Genomic DNA, 19,317 nt, shown 5'->3' with positions numbered 1-19,317 from the left:
TATAAAATATCTCACAGTGAGAACACATTTATATAAAAGATACAACTTATTCACAATGATAGTGAGGTCATTTAGTCACATTTATAAACATTAATCTTTTTTAAAAATGATAATACACATGAAACAGAAACAATCTTAACATTAACACCCAAATGTTTAAAACTTTGACTTAACTTGTAAATTCAGACATCCCGGTGCTAAAGTGGACGTAGTGGTTAAAGAACAAAATTAACATTAACAAAGAAGAAGAAGGTTCAAGTATAAAAAGTGCGACGCCGTGCAAATTTAAAATGACAAACTCCAAACTGGGTCAAAGTTTTCTCCGTCATTCACGCCGTCCTTCCCACCGTCCTGTCGGGCGGCGCTCTCACCGCTGCTCCCTGTGAGTAAGGTTCATTACTGGCTGTTCAATCCTTGATCAGACGTTTGACAAGTGATTAATCAGGCAGGCGGCCTCGGAGGAGCAGCTGAAAGTTAATTTCCACATTTCTGCATGCGGAGAGGAATTTGAAGCGAGCACGGGCGGGGTCGCCGCCTCAGTCGCGCTTTCAGGGTGACCCCTGCCCCTCACATTCGCCAGGATTACATCCAGTGTGACAGCCCCGTGATTGTCTTCACCATGCATCAGCACGCAGCGCACATCTGAGCGCCGGCGAAGGGTTAAGTTGTGGAATTGGGGATGGCAGGGTGTTATGGTGACGGAGCGTGGAAGAGGGTGAAAGACGGCGTCCTCCTGCACCAGGCCGAGGTGGGTATCAGTGAGAAGGAACTGAGCCAGAGTCTGATGACATCCTCCTGTACACACCCCTACACCTGTGAACAGCAGGATCTGCACCTCTCCCAGTGTCACCGTCTCTCCATCCATGTTACAATGAAGAAGGTAAACAAGATCCGCGAGACTCCTCTGGAACTGGCTGCAGACTCTCAACCCAGCATCCAGCAGCAGGTCGGGTACAAAGTCCTGCCACCCTAAAGACATCTTCATCAAGTCTCCGTGCAGAAGAGGGTGACGAGAAACCCGCTCGTCCTCAGGACAGATGACACCAAGCATGGCCGAGCAGAGCTCTTTGCTGAGGGTCTGGCTGTGGGTGTAGACCCCCAGGATGCTGTCCTCCGTAGCGCCCATCAAACGCAGACTGGATCCTGCAAAGCCCATGTGCACCTCCTGCAGCTGCAGCAGAGGGAGGTGATGGAACAGAACCAGGAGCCCGGAGTCGTCCGTCAGGGTGTAGAGACCGGTCTCCACCAGGATCAGGAGGGCAGGACGGGGCTCAGGATGGACACATGTAGCAGCGTTCACCCAGAAGAGGGCGAGAGTTTTCTGAGAGGTGAGCACCGAGGTGGAGACGATGGACTCTAGTGAATGCAGTAAGTCCTCTAACGGCTGGGTCTGCAGGTTTGAAAGGGAGGCAGGGAGCGGGATCAAAGTCTGAGTACAGATCTTGACATCCTTTATGTCTGGTGCACTCCTAAACTTCTTTAAAGTCTGATCTTTATTTTCAGGAGGTGGATTTGTCACATTTTCTTCTTCTTCAACATGAGCCTGTTTCTGCATCTTTACTGACCGCAGGTACGTGATATCCTCCAGGATCAGTGGTACGTCATTCTGCAGTTCTTCCACTGTGCTAACACTTTGTGTTTGTGTCAGGACAGGGATTTGTTTGTACTCTGATTGAATGCACTCCTGAATAATCCAAGCCGCCTCCTCAGACTGGAGGTTCTGAGTGATCTCCACCTGGACGTGCTGAATGAGAGGCAGCTCTTTCACCAGGGAGAAGATGTGACTATCCTTGAAGAGAGAGAAGACAAAGCTCCCTTTAAACGTGGTGAGGACTGGACTGTCCTTCACCGCTGACAGAACATTACTTTCCTTGAACAGAGAGGCAACCTGACTGGACAAAGAGGCCCGTAAAGGCTGCAGTCCATCTTTCCTGACTTGCTGGAGTACAGAGGGAGAGCTCCAAAGAAGGCGCCCTGCATCTTGGACGATCCAAGAGACTCTGCTGACCAAAGAGCTGAGCCCTGACTTCTGATGTGCTGCAGTCTCCATCCCAGCGTCTCCCTGGAACTCCTCCAAACCTCCACATTCATCCATCTCTCTGCAGCCACTCTGGCCCTTGAAGGTGGATTCCTCTTGTGGACAGCAGGCTGCCTGAGTGCCGAGGAGCTTTTCGCTGAGCTGAGAATGAGCGCCGGTCTGTGGGAGGACAGACGTGGAGCTACTTCTTCCTCTCTGCAGGTGGGACACGCTGCCTAATGAGCTCCCACCAGAGCCAGGTCTCCCCTTGTAGCCGTCAGCCACGACACCTTGGATCTCGTTAGCATTCCCCTCTGGCTTCATGCCGCATCCATCACCCAGGCCCAGGACACTTGTCTGCTGGAGGCTGGCATCCCCTGACCAAACCTCCTCCCTCTTATAACCTGCATCTCCAGCCACGCTCCGAGCCTTCCTCCACAGCCACGCAGACACCAGCCCCAGACCTGATTTATGTGACGAGCCCCTCTCCTGCTCCTGGCCTTCCCTGGTGCTTACCCAACCCTGCAGCAAGTTTCTGTCTACCTGAGCAGTGATGTGAGGGACGGGATGTTTCCCAGGTATGGCCTAGTTTATAGGATGTGTAGTAGGAGGAGAAAAAGGAGAAAGAAGGAGGAGAAATGAACATTTATAAGAAGAGTAAACAAAGAGTACGCTCTGTCCAGGAGAATAAAACAACGTTTCAAACTCCTCTTCTTGTGTTGAATTATATCTGAAGACACAAACACAAACGATCCAAAGTCTAACAACGTGCATGTTTAAACAAACTTGTGTCAAAGTGCCCTGATGTCTCAGAATGAATGCCATTTTCTTTGAAACCCCTACAGGAGAGTGTAACAGGGTTTAAATATGTGCATAATAAAAAAACGACAAGCCGGGGGAGAAAGTATTTCATGCCTCATAAAAACCTGTATTGAACCTGTGAGGAGAGGAGGGGAGAGGAGGAGAGGAGAGGAGAGGAGAGGAGAGGAGAGGAGAGGAGAGGAGAGGAGAGGAGAGGAGAGGAGAGGAGTGGAGTGGAGAGGAGGAGAGGAGAGGAGGGGAGAGGAGAAGATGAGAAAAGATGGTAGAGGAGAGGAGAGGAGAGGAGAGGAAGAGAGGAGAGGATGGGAGAGGATGAGAAAAGATGGTAGAGGAGAGGAGAGGAGAGGAGAGGAGAGGAGAGGAGAGGAGAGGAGAGGAGAGGAGAGGAGAGGAGAGGAGGGGAGAGGAGAGGATGGGAGGAGAGGAGAGGAGAGGAGAGGAGGAGAGGAGAGGAGAGGAGAGGAGAGGAGAGGAGAGGAGAGGAGAGGAGAGGAGAGGAGAGGAGGGAGGGGAGGAAGAGGAGAGGAGGAGGAGAGGAGAGGAGGGAGAGGAGAGGAGAGGAGAGGAGAGGAGAGGAGAGGAGAGGAGAGGAGAGGAGAGGAGAGGAGAGGAGAGGAGGGAGAGGAGAGGAGAGGAGAGGAGAGGAGAGGAGAGGAGAGGAGAGGAGGGGAGAGGAGGGGAGCTATTAACAGATGGGAGCAGAGCTTCAGCTGCACGGTGACTGAAAACATCTCAGTAAATAAAATCTGCATCAGAAAGTCTCAGTTATCACTTCCTGTTAGGGGTGTAATGATTAATCTACTACATCGATACTTAATAACTTATATTCCTATGATCCGACAACATCGATCCGTCTTCGGCAAGTTGGCCTTCCAGACCACATGATCAAGCCACCATGGCGGTCCAGAGTGTGGAAACACTTTGGCTTTTGCAAAGACGGAGATGTTCTAAATAAGTCGCTGGACTGTCCAGTATCAAGGTGTTTATTTCACAGTCACACTGGTTACTGAATCGATTTCAAGTCACTGAATCGTTTCGGATCGAATCATTATAAATGAACCAATATCGTCCTTTAAATGGTATCGGCGACCACAAATCGTTGTTAAAAAGAATCGTTACCCCTAGGGGTGTGAACTGATCAGATCTGATCAAGGTCAGTGCCATTGTGGATTCTGCTTATCAATCCACTTCCTTATCAGTTCTCCTAACCATTCCTGAGGGTTTTTTGAGGGGAAAAAAGTAGCTCTGCACAAAAAGGAACCATTTGATTTTTTCCAAAATGATGTCTGCACAAGACTGAACATGAACAGATTCAACTTGAACATACTGAACAATAGGTTGACCTCATTCCCGGCCGCATGAGTCCGGACATGGACCCTGGAGCCTGAAGGAAAATACTTTTTTTTTTGGATTTGGAGAGGAAAAACGCTTTTCATCGCAGAGGTATTTTACCCGCTCTCGGTGCCTCATTTTAGGCCGCATGAGTCGGGACGTGGACCCTGGAGCCTGGAGCCTGAGAGAAAACGCCCCATCTCCGAAAGGGGAGAGGTAGGCGGGGGTTCGCCTCCCCGATGCGAACACGTTCACTTGGAACCCTTCTCCACGTCGACCCGACGCTAACCCCAAGCTTCGAGGCCGAGTCGACAAATGCTTCAGCATATTTGAGGTATTTGCACTTTTACATGAGATGGCAGAGTTGCACTGATTGCGCAAGGCATTGTTCCCATCTCTTTTACTAACATGGAGCCACGCTTTAGACCGCTTCTTCCTCTCCATGTTTCCTCATGGTTGAAGGAGTTCTTTGTTGCAGTAATGCAACGTACCGCGCTGGTACTGTGACGTGATGCCGTGCTGGGAAATGAATTGTTCCAATGGAATTGATCAATTGGAACCGGTTCTAAGTCTGATACGGTTTTTGATTCCCGCCCCTAGGTACACCCCTACTTCCATTAAGACTGTTTCAGCCTTAAACTCTTAAAGATGTCAGATCTGTTTCATGAAGAGTAGAAATAGAAGGATTGCACAAACCGGGGTCGTGGGCCTGCAGGTGACACGCCTCCTCGGCACTCTGGACTCAGCTGTTTGTGCAGAAAGTAAATCCATGTGTCTGTGAAAGAACACAAAGAACACATTTAATGTTCCATCAGAAAACAGAAACTGTGTCTTGATACGAGGCATGTGCTCTGTGCAGATGTGTTTATTTGCTCTCACACACTGCCTCAGTCTTTGTTTTCAAAGCAAATTCAATTATTTGCCGTGCCGCGACTCCAGAGACTTCAAACAGTTTGCAGGCAAAAGACAAGACTGCAATCACCCCTCAACCCCAGCCTTCACAGAAACACCAGCCATTAGATTTGAAAAGCAAACAGCCCAAATGGCTGGATGAGATTAGAGCCACTCTACTAGCTGTGAAATTAAATAGAATCTGTGCATGTTGATTTGGGGATTTACATACAATACTGAGCACTCGAGAGGGGGGAGCCGAAACCAAATATACAGCTCAGAACGCTTTCTGACAGTAAACAACGGCTTTGGCGGAGCTTTGTGGGCTGCAGCAGGTTGACGACGAGGGGAAAGCAGGAGCACTAAAGCATTGACAACATCAACTAGAGGAACAGTGTGCAGGTCCTCGCAGCGATTAAAGGATTTCTGCAGATCCCAGGGATCAGTGCAGAGGATGTCCTGTTCTCTGAAATGTTTGTCTGCTCACATGAATAAATGGAGGAACACTGATCTGGGATTTCAAGTAAGGAGCTGGACCACATTTTCTTCTCTGTCACACATAGTGCTCACACGCAGAGGTTTACTGTGTTCATGCAGGAGAAGGAATGTTTGCAAAACTGGTACACAAACAACAGATTCATTAACATCACCACAGAGACTCAGTGTGCCTCCCCCGTACTTACAGAGTGCCAGGATCTTCCATCTCTGCCCCCGTTGTCTTCTGCTCCGCTCGCTGTTGATGGGGAGCCCCACTGTTTTCCTTTGAAAGTCTTTTGAAGTCCCGGGTGCGTCTGTTCAGGCTTTCTTGGACCTGCTTCCATCCCACCTCCTGCTGGTTGAGCTTCTCTTCCATGCTTCTACACACACACACACACACACACACACACAGATTTCATGAGTTCATATGAACGCTTTAAACACATCTCACATGGAAACAATTCAGTGGATGTTATATAAAACTCCAACCTAGATTTCTGGAGGCTTCAGATTGTTGACTTTGAGCTTTTCTTCTCAGTTTAGGATCACCAAGTGAGAAACTTTCAGGGCTGAGGAGAAGGGATGTAAGGATACACTCAACCCATGATTCTCTAACGGTTTTCAAGAAAACTGGATTGAACTCAAAATTTAAATAATTTATTTTATTTCAATTCTCAGATATGGACAGTTGCAATATATTAGGGGTGACCCCAAATAGTGGAATATTGGACGATTGGTTCTAACGAGTCTTAGTCGACTGCCAATCTCATAGTTGAATATTTGCATATGAAACGTGGATCATTCCATTCAAACCATGGGGGTGCTCAATGTCTAATGTTACATTATTTTACTGTTTCCTGTAAAAATAGTGTCTCATATCCTGTTTTATATAATATAGACTTATTGAATGTAATTCTGAGAACAGCTCTTGAAGTGTTAAATCTCCTTAAAGTGGTAATTAAATCTCCCCTGGTAATTAAAGGTGGACTCTCCCATTTAGCAGGACCTGTGGAGCAGACGTACCTCAGCTGGTCTTTAAATCTTTCTACGTTCATGGTAGCTCAAAATGTCAGGAAATAAAACTTCAGTTGATCCTAAAAACTAGTGATGAAGATGAGGAGCAGCTTCATGAAGAGGACTGTGAGATCAAGGATTACCGGACCACGCAAAAACTGTACGGGTCCAAAAGAACCAGGAGGGATACCCAAAGCTGTCTGAAGCCTCAAAAACAATCCACAGCATCCCATCCACCTCCACACCATCAGAGAGGATATTCTCAAAGACAGGATTTACAGTCAACTAAGCAAGGAGCGCACTTCTGCCCGTACACACGATGGTTTTCCTCACGTACAGTTTGAAAAGACTCAAGCGGACAAAGACGAGATGAAAGACTGTTTTAAAAGGTTCTGTTAAGAGATTTAAAAACCCTTTAGCTGGTTCAGGTTTGAGTTGGACAGACTACCCTCTGCAGTGCTGCTCTCTGCTGTGTGAACACTGTTTAAATATCTCCTGATTCCTTTCTCTATAGTGGAGCGTTGTTCCATGTTTAACTGATGGTGGCCTTATTTGAGTCCCACTGTCTGTGCCACACACAATCCTATTAAAGAGACAGTGTCTTCTCATCAAAACATGAACTATAATAGTAAATTAAACATCCATCCATTATCTGGACCGCTTTTCCCGTTAGGGTTCACAGGGGGGGTGGAGCCTATCCCAGCTGGCTTCGGGCGGAAGGCAGGGTACACACTGGACAGGTCGCCAACCTATCACAGGGCTAACACAGAGAGACAGACAACCATCCATGCACACACTCACACCTACGGGTAATTTAGAGTGATCATTTAACCTGGTGAGGATGTTTTTGAACTGTGGGAGGAAGCCGGAGTACCCGGAGAGAACCCACGGGGAGAACATGCAAACTCCACACAGAAAGGGAGCTGCCCGGCCGGGGATTGGAACCAGGAACCTTCTAGCTTTGAGGCAACAGCGCTACCCAAACAACCAAATCTAATTATAATTCTTACATGCTTTACCACAACAGTGTCTTAACTTTACTAATGCTAAATAAATGTATAAACAGCCACTATTAACCTCAAACATTACTTTACCCCATACACAAACAAACTATCAACAAATAGAAACAAAAAGAACTAAAAGAACAGACAGTTATAAACTTAGACTGACACTGGAAACAAAAAGTCAAAACAAAAATAAAATAGAAACTAATAAAAACATCAACACATTAATAACCATGGTGGCAACTCAAGGCTTCAAAATCACAGCTAACAAAGCAGCAGGTGACTCTTCACATGTTGTTTCCACTGACTCAGACTCAGAGCGTCACACATGATATAAAAAGGACCGAGCCTCCAGTTACTGTAAGGTGAACTGAAGCCAGAGACAGCAGCTCCTATAGTGAGGAACTTTCCCCAGAGTAAGAACACGTCTTCAGAAGGTTCCTGATAACAGCCTGTCCGTGGTCAGAGGAGGCAAATAGTTAAGTTGCCACTTGGCCTTCTGGCCAGAGATGGCAGACACTGAGAGGGATGTCAGAGGATGGACTTTCAAAGCTAACTTAGCCATTAAAAGCTGCTTGGGTCAAACACCAGCTGGCCCGCTCCATCAGTGGGAGCTCTCAGACTCCAGACATGCTGCGTTTGAAAGAGCTGCAATTTAAAGTTGGCTTCAACATACTGTCTCTGTTACACAGTCCATTTATTTAAGAATACACCAAACACACACACAGGGGCAACTTCTCCCAGAGGAGAGGGAGTGGGACCACTGGACATAAACTCAATAACAACACAACAAAGTGACACTGCTATTAGAGACACACAGACTTCTCCTGACACTCCTTCTCCTCGTTCCCAAACAGAAGTTTTAATGGATTCTGAACACTTCATGCTCCAGGGCAAGGCCAGATAAGAAGATCTGCTTCCATCCAACATAATCTGTTCTGATATCAAAGATCTCTTTAGTACAAAGATATGAAGTGCTCCCTTGTTTTCCAAAGCAGGTCAGACTTTTCGTCGATGAAGTCGGCCTCTTCCTGTCCGAACCTCCCCGTCAGAGAAGTCTGTGATCCTCCTGATGTCCCTGATAACTCACAGGTTGCTTTTGTTGCGCTGAAGCGCCCCCTCAAGCTACTCCAGGTCAGTTCATTGATATTTCGTGACACTCCTGCAGCTGAACAGATACCCACGGCCACCGTTTGAATTCAAATGACTGGCTCTTATTTACCGCTGAGGGTTACTTCTGAAATGATTGGGCACATTTAAAGATCAATTCTGTCCTTGCTGTGAGGGAGGTTTATGCTTAGTGAACAACAAGAACAAGGATGGAATACATATCTCAGCAATGAGGCATGGAAAAAACATCATCACTGCTGATGCTGAGTGTTAGAACAGATAATGGTCCAGGTGAGAGAGGGTACAGAAAAACAAAGACATCAGAACAACACCGTTTTATATTTTAGGAGGTGAAGACTAAACTTTAACTCTTCCTGTCCCATTAAAGTTACTAACCATAGACCTTTCTGGAGTCCCTGAGCTCCCTTGTCTCGTAGGTTCCTCTGGATCTCTTTTATTCTTTATTCCTTTCTTTGGCTCCCTTTTCCTTTCATTCCATCTTCCTTTCTTTCTAACTCTCGCTTTGTTTTTCTTTCTTTCTTTCTTTCTTTCTTTCATTCCTTCTTTCCTTTCTTCTTTTTCTCTCTCTCTCTTTTTCTGTCTTTTTTCTTTCTTTCCTTCCTTCTTTCCTTCTTTCTTTCTTTCTTTCTCTCTTTTTCTCTTTTTCTGTCTTTTTTCTTTCTTTCCTTCTTTCTTTCTTCTTTCACTCCCTTTTCCTTTCATTCCTTCTTTCTTTCCCTCTTTCTTTCTTTATCTCTCTTGCTTTCTTTCATTCCTTCTTTCCTTTCTTCTTTTTATCTCTCTTTCTTTATTCTGTCTTTCTTTCTTTCTTCCCTTCTTTCCTTCTTTCTTTCTTCTTTCACTCCCTTTTCCTTTCATTCCTTCTTTCTTTCTCTCTCTTTTTCTGTCTTTTTTCTTTCTTTCCTTTCTTCTTTCTTTCTTTCTTTCTTTCTTTCTTTCTTTATGTCTCCTTTTCTTATCCCGTCCTTTCCTTCCGTCATTATGTCACCATTTCTTCTCCTCTTTTTCTTTCTTCTGGTCTCCCTCTCTTCTCTCTTTTCTTAGACCTTTCTGGAGTCCCTGAGCTCCCTTGTCTCGTAGGTTCCTCTGGATCTCTGCTGCTGTGGACGTGGTCCAGACTCCAGCTGCTACAACTACTACTATCCATCTCTCCTCTATCATCTCTCGTACTGTATCAGTGTGTATTTAAGTTTGTCCCTTGCAGCAAACACTAATGATGACAGACAATAAGAGGAGCTGCTTCTTAACTCTCACATAGAGGAAGTAGCTGCAGGACAGACGAAGCTTCTGAGAGGAGCTTGAACTTAAAGACAATCTTGATACCTTTGAGGTACAACTAGGGGTGGAACCATTCATGTACTACATCGATGCATTGATTTATATTCCTATGATCTGACTACATCAATCTGTGCGCTGCACTAAAGTCTAAAGTAAGACCGTGCTCTGGCCTTTTCTGATCCTGCTTTGTGAAATGTCATCATGACCTCTGAAGAAAATCTGCAGGAAGTGTAGTGAAGCAGCGGAGAGATGCTACTGGGATTTGTCCGTGCAGAGCAGTGAGTGTGCTGCGGTGGTTTTGGAAGAGGGACACAGGAAAGTTCGGTGAACCAGAGGTCGTTTTGGGACGTGAATTTGGTTACGGGACGCACGCCTGCTGTGGTTTCAGCTGGCTCAGTGTGACGCACAGCAGAATGTGTTTTTACATGTTCCCACCTCCGCTCACAGAAAGGCTGCCGTGATTTATGGCTTTGATTTGGTCCAATGAAAGCTGCTCAACAGGCGGGCACACTGTGGGCATGGAGGTGGAGTGGGTTCAGGTGTTCCGGGGTCACAGAGTGTGGAGAGTTTGTACGTGTCTGCAGAAGTCTCACCCTGGATCCTGTGGGATCATCTTGGACTGGTTCTCAGAGGATTTGGACGTGTCAGTCAGGGACAGGCTGAAGGGAGACAGCGGCTCACTCTGCAGAGGGAAGAATGAGACGGCAGCATGAAATCACAATGACACTGTCCATTAGTGACAGCTGTCTGTTCACTGCTGAGGCACACTTCATGTGATTTCACTGCTCCTCTGTTATAATCTGCTGCTGCATCAAAGATTTAATAACAAATAAACACAGAGAATCAAAAAGATCTGATATCAGGAATAAACAACATCTGGAAAAACTAAAATAATGAAGCAGCACAGAAAATGTTCTGGTTGATAAATAATGAAGGAGCACCTTTTGACTTCAGCACACCTGGTCCAGCCTGAAAAGTAAGACTCTGCAAAGTGAGATGTTTTTTCTGTGTGCATAGTGACTGCTGGATGTCTCCTGTCTTTCCCTGAACAAACACAACCATGCACTCTTCTTTTTCTCTTTGCATTGAGGTTATACCTTGGTGTAGTCTTAGACTCAGACCTTAATTTCAGCAGCCACATTAAGACAATTACAAAGTCCGCCTACTATCACCTTCAGAATATATCAAGTATTAAAGGACTCATGTCTCAGCAGGATGCAGAAAAACTCCTCCATGCATTTATCTTTAGCAGACTAGACTACTGTAACGGGGTCTTTACAGGACTCCTTAAAGTCCATCAGAGGACTGCAGCTCATACAGAATGCTGCTGCTCGGGTCCAAACAAGGACCAACAAAGTAGACCACATCACTCCAGTTCTTAGATCTCTACACTGGCTTCCTGTCTGTCAGAGAATAGACTTTAAAATCCTGCTGATGGTTTATAAAGACCTGAAAGGTTCAGGCTGATCTGCTGCTACTGTATGAACCACCTGGACCTCTGAGGTCCTCAGGTACTGGTCTGCTTTCAGTCCCTAGAGTCAGAAGGAAACATGGTGAAGCAGCGTTTAGTCATTATGCTCCACATATCTGGAACACACTCCCTGAAAGCTGCAGGTCTGCTCCAACTCTCACCTCTTTAAAATCACAGATTAAGACCTTTTTATTTAACACTGCCTTCCTATCTTAGATTATTTTAACTCACTTTAAATTAACATTTTAAGGTAATTTTTAATATATTTCTAATGTTCCTTTTCTTTCCTGTTTTATTATATTTGTCATTTTAATTGTGTTCTTTTATGCTTGTCTGAATGTCTCCAATGCTTTTCATGTTTTAATGTAAAGCACATTGAGTTGCTCTACAAATAAAGCTGCCTTGCCTTGCCTTATAAAAGTATTCAGATTTTATGTTCTCTGTTATTTCGTGAGCAGTCGAGCCCACATTTCAAAACCGGTGTAAGCAAGAGAGAAGCTGTAATTTACAAACAAGTCCATCATTGTTGTTCTGTGAGTTTTCATCTCCTGCATGGTTCCTGGGTGTTCCTCTCAATCTAAAAAAAGGAACAGTTATATAATTTGCTGCTTGTGAAAAAAGTCATTTTAAGAGATCCTTCTTTACGCAACAGTAAAACACATTCTGGGTCTGCGAGGACACATCCAGAGCGAGCACATGGGACCGTCTCATTTGGAATAAAATGTTAAAAAATGAATGGCAGAGGCTCCGCTTGGACACCGCAGAGGGGCCTGGATGTCTGTGCTTTCTCTTGGCTGCAGCAGCGAGCAATTTTCAATAATGCAGAGTGCAGGAAGCTGTCAAAAAAAAACCCAGACGTACAGCTGTGACTATAAAACGGGCTGTGAATCCATTTTATTACATAAAATGTTATAAAACAGGGGAACACTTAAAGGGGAGGTGCAGCCAGTGCAGTCTACTCTTTTATCAAGTTCTCTTTATCCGGTGGAGTGTGACTTTAAAGAACTAAAAATAAACATAAACAGATATTAGACGCTTTATCCACCATCTGTAAACACGCTTTTTTCAACATTAACTTTCAGTCAGAGAAGTCAAGCATCCAGGAAACACTGTTTGTTTGCACAGAGTGTGCCAGCTCAGGAATAAAGAATATCTCAGAGTATGAACGGGCCTTCTGGTAACGTGTCCTCTCAGATTGTACTTTATTATCTTCTCAAACAGGAAGTTTCCTGGTCATGTGGATTGTCTATCTTCATGAGGTTCTGGTTGCAAGGAAATGTAAACCCCAGCAGTCAAACCTCAAAGATAAACGTTTATTATTTATGCACAACTCCCATTAAAATGTTGACTTTGTGCAGGTCTGTGACCAGCCTGCAGTGCAGTATGTAAACACCAATGACACTAAGTTGTTTTCATTGTCTGTATATCCAAGTGAAGGAAACCTGATTGCATGAATAGTTAATGTCAAACAACTAAAACAGGAAATCCAGCAGGTTAAACAAGGAAATACAAGAGAGTCACTGCTGCTGCTCAAAGGTGGACTGAGTGCAGCCCTGAGCATTTCAAACACTGTTGTAGATAAAGACGGCTTGGAAGAAAGAACGATGCATTAAGAACATTTTATGTGATGACAATCTGGGGAATCAGATCATCAGCCATGGCCTCCATTTCCACTGTTATGCTGACGACATCCAGCTTTACATTTCAACCACATCCATCACCGCTGCTTCCCACGCCACCCTCACAAACTACCTCTACCTAAATAAACTCCTGGATGTAAACAAACTTCCTCAAACTCAAATTGTAATAAATCAGAAATTCTTATCATAGGCTCAAAATCCCTCACTTCCACCTGCCTGGACTTCTCACTCACTACTGATCAATCCACTGTTTCAACATCCACACACATCCATAACCTTGGCATCATTTTCAATCAGTCCCTCAACTTTAACAACACATTCACAATATTTCAAAAACTGCTTTCTTCCACCTCAAAAACATCGCCCATCGCCCGTCAGTGGATCACCAACTTCCTGACGGACAGGAGACAGCAGGTGAGGCTGGGGAGCATCAAATCCAGCACCCGGACCATCAGCACTGGCGCCCCACAGGGATGTGTTCTCTCCCCACTGCTCTTCTCCCTCTACACCAATGACTGCACCTCAGGAGACCCCTCGGTGAAACTCCTGAAGTTTGCAGACGACACCACCGTCATCGGTCTCATCCAGGACGGAGACGAGTCTGCTTACAGACAGGAGGTGGAACAGCTGGCTCTCTGGTGTAGTCAGAACCATCTGGAGCTGAACCCGCTCAAGACGGTAGAGATGACAGTGGACTTCAGGAGAAGCCCCCCCCTCCCCACTCCCCCCCCCCCCCCCCCCCTCACCATCCTGAACAGCACTGTGTCTACCGTGGACTCTTTCAGGTTCCTGGGATCCACTATTTCCCGGGACCTGAGGTGGACCTCCCACATAGACACTATCAGAAAAAAGGCCCAGCAGAGGATGTACTTCCTGCGTCAGCTCAGGAAGTTCAACCTGCCCCAGGAGCTGCTGATCATGTTCTACACCTCCATCATCCAGTCTGTTCTGTGCACCTCCATCACTGTCTGGTTTGGCTCTGCAACCAAACTAGACAAACACAGACTGCAGCGGACTATAAGGACTGCAGAAAAAATCATCGGTGACCACCATCCAGGACTTGTACCGGTCCCAGGCCAGGAAACGGGCAGGTAGCATCACTGCTGACCCCTCACACCCTGGACACAAATTCTTCAAACTCCTCCCCTCCGGCAGGCGCTACAGATCACTGAGCGCCAAAACAACCCGCCATAAGAACAGCTTCTTCCCCCAGGCTGTCACTCTGATGAACACTAACCATAACAGTGTCATACCTGTCAGATAAATACTCTCTGTAAATATACATGTAGATATACAATGCAACAATTCTCAAAGCAGAATTCCATATTTCTATTTTTTTTATTATTTAACTTCTATGTGTATAATGTAAAACTCCCTCTGTAACTCACCACTGCACTATCATATTATTTTAGCCTGTACATATTAGTCATGCCTATTTGTTGTTTCTTTGTATTTATAGCTAAGGTTATTGTTATTATATTTTTATTTTATTTTTTATTGTAGTTCTTATTCTTATGTCTTGTACAAAGAGAGCACAGTTTACTAAAGTCAAATCCCTTGTGTGTTCAAGCATACCTGGCCAATAAAGCTGATTCTGATTCATCTCCGCCCCTCCCTGAAACTCTCAACCTCGCCTTCATCACCTCAAGACTCCATTATTGCAACAGCATCCTCTACGGTTCACCCAACACCCTCCTCAACAAATTACAATACATTTAAAACTCACTCCCACTCCAGAGACCACATCACCCCACAGTCCTCCAGAACCTCCATTGGCTTCCCATCCCCTCCAGAATACAAGATCCTCCTCATCACCTACAAAGCCCTCCATGACCCCGCTCCCTCCTTCCTCACCGACCTTCTGCAACCTCCTCACCCCTCTCACCAAACCCAAGCACCGAACCTGGGGGGACGGGGCCTTCTCTGTCGCTGCCACCACCCTCTGGAACTCTCTCCCCAAACACCTCAGACTCTCTCCCTCACTCACCAAATTCAAAACCACCTTTAGAAAGGCTTTTAACCTATAATTAATTATTTTATGTTTTGTTTTGCTGCTTTGCTTTTCTATTGTATAATTTATGTTCTTGTTAAGTGTCTTGGAGAAACTTTTAAAGTGCTTTTATAAATAAAATGTATTATTATCATTATTATTATCAGTATTCAAAGAAAAACTGTCACCATGAGTGCATGTGTAACCACGGTCAACTGCACTTTACTGCAGCTGGATGGTTCAATAAACTCTGCGTTGTGTATTTAAAGGATGAAGGAGGCTTGAAAGAGTATCCAGACCAACACTTTATATCTGAACAGAGAAGGACATAACATATGCTGGTCAGTTGCACAGTGGCTCGTTCGGTGTTTCATACACCACACTACAAAGAACAATGACAAGGTTAGCTACTAGCTTGTTAGCTTAATTATAAATGTACACGGTGCTGCGTTCTGACACTCACCTCCGGCAGGTCTATACACACTGGCAAAGCACTAGAGTTGCACAGCGAATATATACCTTGGAGAGGGGGCGCTCTAGAGCCACAAGTACATGTATCAAACTATTACACACTAAAGCAAGTGGGAGAATATGCAACACAATACCCGTTACACATGACAACTTTTGGAATCACAATAAAAATCTGCTGAGGCTGAATGAATTGTGCATTAGCATCATGATGCTCTTATATCAGTGTTTCCTCCTCTTTATGTTGTCTTGTGCAAATGTAGCACACACAGGTTATGTGTAATGTACCGTCCTGACCAAATATGAGATGTTTTTTTTTTGTTCATTTTCCATCAAAGCACAAAAGGAAACAGTGAGATTGTCTTGAATTTAGGGTTTAGCAATAGCAGGTAAAATCATATTAAAGCACATCAAACTGATGTTTTCAGATCCTTATTAGTCCATTAAAGTTGATTTATTTTATTCCTCCCTGAACATAAACTCCTTAAAGTTTTAATTCTCCCTCCCTTAGACTCACCAAGAATTCTTCAACATGAAACAATAACAGGAGAGAAAAAGTGGCTGAGGTTTACATAAGGGAAACGCTGCATTCTCACAACACCTCTTTAAAAAGGAATCACATGAAAGTGAATGAAAGCCGAGAGGGAGCCGTTTCAAGCCAGGATGAAAAGCAGCCATTTTGAAAGCGGCTGCACCTGGCCTGCTTTCAGGGAGAGCGCAGAGATGATTTTTAAAGGTTTAAAAGTAGTTCAGCATTGTGGAGAGATTACTCATGGTTCACAGGTCTCACTCCTTTTTCTTTTCTGTGAGCCAATTAGTCAGAGCAGAAAACAGGGAGCTGAAAAACAAGCAGTTACTCTGAGTGTGATCAGAAACCGTCTGAAAGGATCACAGCGGAGGTTCAGTGTGTGACGTGAAGAGAAGGGTGAGAGTTCAGCTGAGAGGAGCAGGTAATACATACAGCTGGTAGTTATGGACAGATAACCAGGGGCAGAGAATGAGGCAGCATGTTTTCTGAGAGACAGAAGAACACCTTAAGAATGCCTGTCTGGTGTGTGTGTTTGCATTTGTGTGTACCTGAGGGGTCTCTCTGATCTGGGCAGCTTCGCCTGGATGGTTAAACCTCAGTTTGGTTCCTCTTCCCAGATGTATGACGGCGCCTGAGGAGAACAGAAGAGGTTACACATGGGGGAAAGAAATCATTAACCTGTACAGCTTTATCATTATGGTCTGTATAATCGTCAGGGAAACAATCAATTCTGATTGGCTGCAGGGTTTTGCATTGGATTGGAAATCTTTACTCTCCCTGAGGGGGAGGACGCACAAATCAACAAAAGCAATCCACATCATGGAAACAACAAAGACATAAATGCATACAGATTAAATTAACACATAAATCCAAAGGATGACATCATGATGAAGTCTCTAAAAGTAGTATGGGAGGTAGAGCCTTCAGTTATCAGGCCCCTCTCCTTTGGAATCATCTACCAGTCAGGGTCCGGGAGGCAGACACCCTCTCTACTTTTAAGAGTAGGCTTCAAACTTTCCTTTTTGATAAAGCTTATAGTTAGAGCTGGATCAGGCTTGGACCAGGTCTTGGTTATGCTGCTATAGGCAAGGCAAGGCAAGGCAGCTTTATTTGTATAGCGCATTTCATACACGAGGGCAACTCAATGTGCTTTACATTAACACATTAAAAGCATTGGAGACATTCAGACAAGCATAAAAGAACATAATTAAAATGACAAATATGATAAAACAGAAAAGAAAAGGAAATTAGAAATATATTAAAAATTACATTAAAATGTTAGTTTAAAGTGAGTTAAAATAATCTAAGATAGGAAGGCAGAGGTAAATAAAAAGTCTTAATCTTTGATTTAAAAGAGGTGAGAGTTTGAGCAGACCTACAGCTTTCAGGGAGCTTGTTCCAGATATGTGGTGCATAATGACTAAACGCTGCTTCACCATGTTTCGTTCTGACTCTAGGAACTGAAAGCAGACCAGTACCTGATGACCTCAGAGGTCGAGGTGGTTCATAAAGTAGTAGCAGATCAGCAATGTATTTTGGGCCTAAACCATTCAGTGCTTTATAAACCATCAGCAGGATTTTAAAGTCTATTCTCTGACAGACAGGAAGCCAGTGTAGAGATCTAAGAACTGGAGTAATGTGGTCTACTTTTTTGGTCCTTGTTAGGACTCGAGCAGCAGCATTCTGTATGAGCTGCAGCCGTCTGATGGACTTTTTAGGGAGTCCTGTAAAGACCCCGTTACAGTAGTCTAGTCTGCTAAAGATAATGCATGGACGAGTTTTTCTGCATCCTGCTGAGACATAAGTCCTTTAATCCTTGATATATTCTTAAGGTGATAGTAGGCTGACTTTGTAATTGTCTTAATGTGGCTGCTGAAATTAAGGTCTGAGTCTATGACTACACCAAGGTTTCTGGCTTGGTTTGAACATTTCATCATTGCAGATTGGAGCTGAGCAGTAACCTTTAACCTTTCTTCCTTGGCTCCAAAAACAATCATTTCAGTTTTTCTTTGTTTAACTGAAGAAAGTTCTGGCTCGTCCAGTCATTGATTTGTTCAATGCATTTACTCAGTGTTTGTATGGGACTATAATCCCCTGGTGATATGGTGATGTAAATGTGTGTGTCATCTGCATAGCTATGGTATTTTATTTGGTTGTTTCTTATTATCTGACCTAAGGGGAGCATGTAGATGTTGAATAGTAGAGGCCCCAGAATGGATCCTTGAGGTACTCCACATACGATTTTCATCCGCTCAGATGTGTATTTACCTATAGACACAAAATAGTCCCGGTCATTTAAATAGGACTTAAGCCAATTTAGTACTGCACCAGAGATTCCCACCCAGTTTTCAAGTCTGTCCAGTAGTATCTTGTGGTCAACTGTGTCAAAAGCAGCACTAAGATCAAGTGATACCAAAACTGAGATTTTGCCGTTGTCTGTGTTTAAATGAATATCATTGAGGACCTTGACTAGAGCGGTCTCTGTGCTGTGATGTGATCGGAATCCTGATTGGAAGACATCAAAACAGTCATTTATCATTAGATAATTGTTCAGTTGTTGAAAAACAGCTTTTTCAATAATTTACTTAAAAAAGGGAGGTTGATATCGGCCTATAGTTGTTCATTTCTGATGCATCTAAATTGTTCTTCTTCAGGAGGGGTTTAATTACTGCTGTTTTCATGGCCTGGGGGAAGACACCTGAAAGAAGAGACATGTTGACAATTTGAAGCAGATCCGAGGTCATGCAGTCTGAAACCTTTTTGAAAAATGGTGATGGTAGAATGTCAAGGCAGCAGGATGAGGATTTCAAATGCTGTATTATATCTTGTAGGTTTTTGTAATTTATTGGATTAAATTGTGTCATAGTGATTGAGTTGTTTTTTGGTGGACACACAGATAACACATTCCCAGTACCTCGTACAGTAGTGCTGACTGCTTGTCTGATTTTCTGAATTTTGGCAGTGAAGAAGAATGCAAATTCATTGCAGGCCTTGGTAGATAAGTGTTCAGAGGCCACTGGCACAGGGGGGTTTGTTAGCCTGTCGACTGTAGCAAACAGGGCGCGTGCATTATCTTTGTTTTTGGAGATAATGTCTGAGAAGAAGGTCTGCCTTGACTTTTTCAGTTCTAGATTAAACATGTGAAGTCTTTCTTTATAAATGTCATAATGAACCTGAAGCTTTGTTTTACGCCACCTGCGCTCAGCTTTTCGACATTCTTTTTTTTCATGTTTGACCTGCATGGTATTCCTCC

The 19,317-nt window shown here is 44.4% G+C and overlaps 1 protein-coding gene across 2 annotated transcripts in view; it reads right to left on the bottom strand.

The window, feature by feature from the left end:
* The window catches only part of kif16bb (kinesin family member 16Bb), a 59,902-nt gene continuing 40,585 nt past the window's right edge, over nucleotides 1-19,317 (bottom strand). Inside the window, exons 15-19 of one of the 2 annotated variants that reach the window (XM_034681502.1) lie at nucleotides 16,613-16,695; nucleotides 10,560-10,648; nucleotides 5,746-5,919; nucleotides 4,868-4,946; nucleotides 1-2,602 (exon numbers count right to left, since the gene is read on the bottom strand). In XM_034681502.1, coding sequence (XP_034537393.1) covers nucleotides 419-2,602; nucleotides 4,868-4,946; nucleotides 5,746-5,919; nucleotides 10,560-10,648; nucleotides 16,613-16,695 — 2,609 coding nt within the window. In that variant the 3' untranslated portion in view covers nucleotides 1-418. The remainder of the gene's footprint in view (nucleotides 2,603-4,867; nucleotides 4,947-5,745; nucleotides 5,920-10,559; nucleotides 10,649-16,612; nucleotides 16,696-19,317) is intronic. The other variant, XM_034681501.1, reaches the window with a different exon arrangement.

The sequence above is a fragment of the Notolabrus celidotus genome, chromosome 4 (genome assembly GCF_009762535.1).
Source record: "Notolabrus celidotus isolate fNotCel1 chromosome 4, fNotCel1.pri, whole genome shotgun sequence".
Classification (NCBI taxonomy): Eukaryota; Metazoa; Chordata; class Actinopteri; order Labriformes; family Labridae; genus Notolabrus; species Notolabrus celidotus.
The sequence above is the reverse complement of the archived record's forward strand: the minus strand, read 5'-3'. Positions and strand labels throughout refer to the sequence as shown.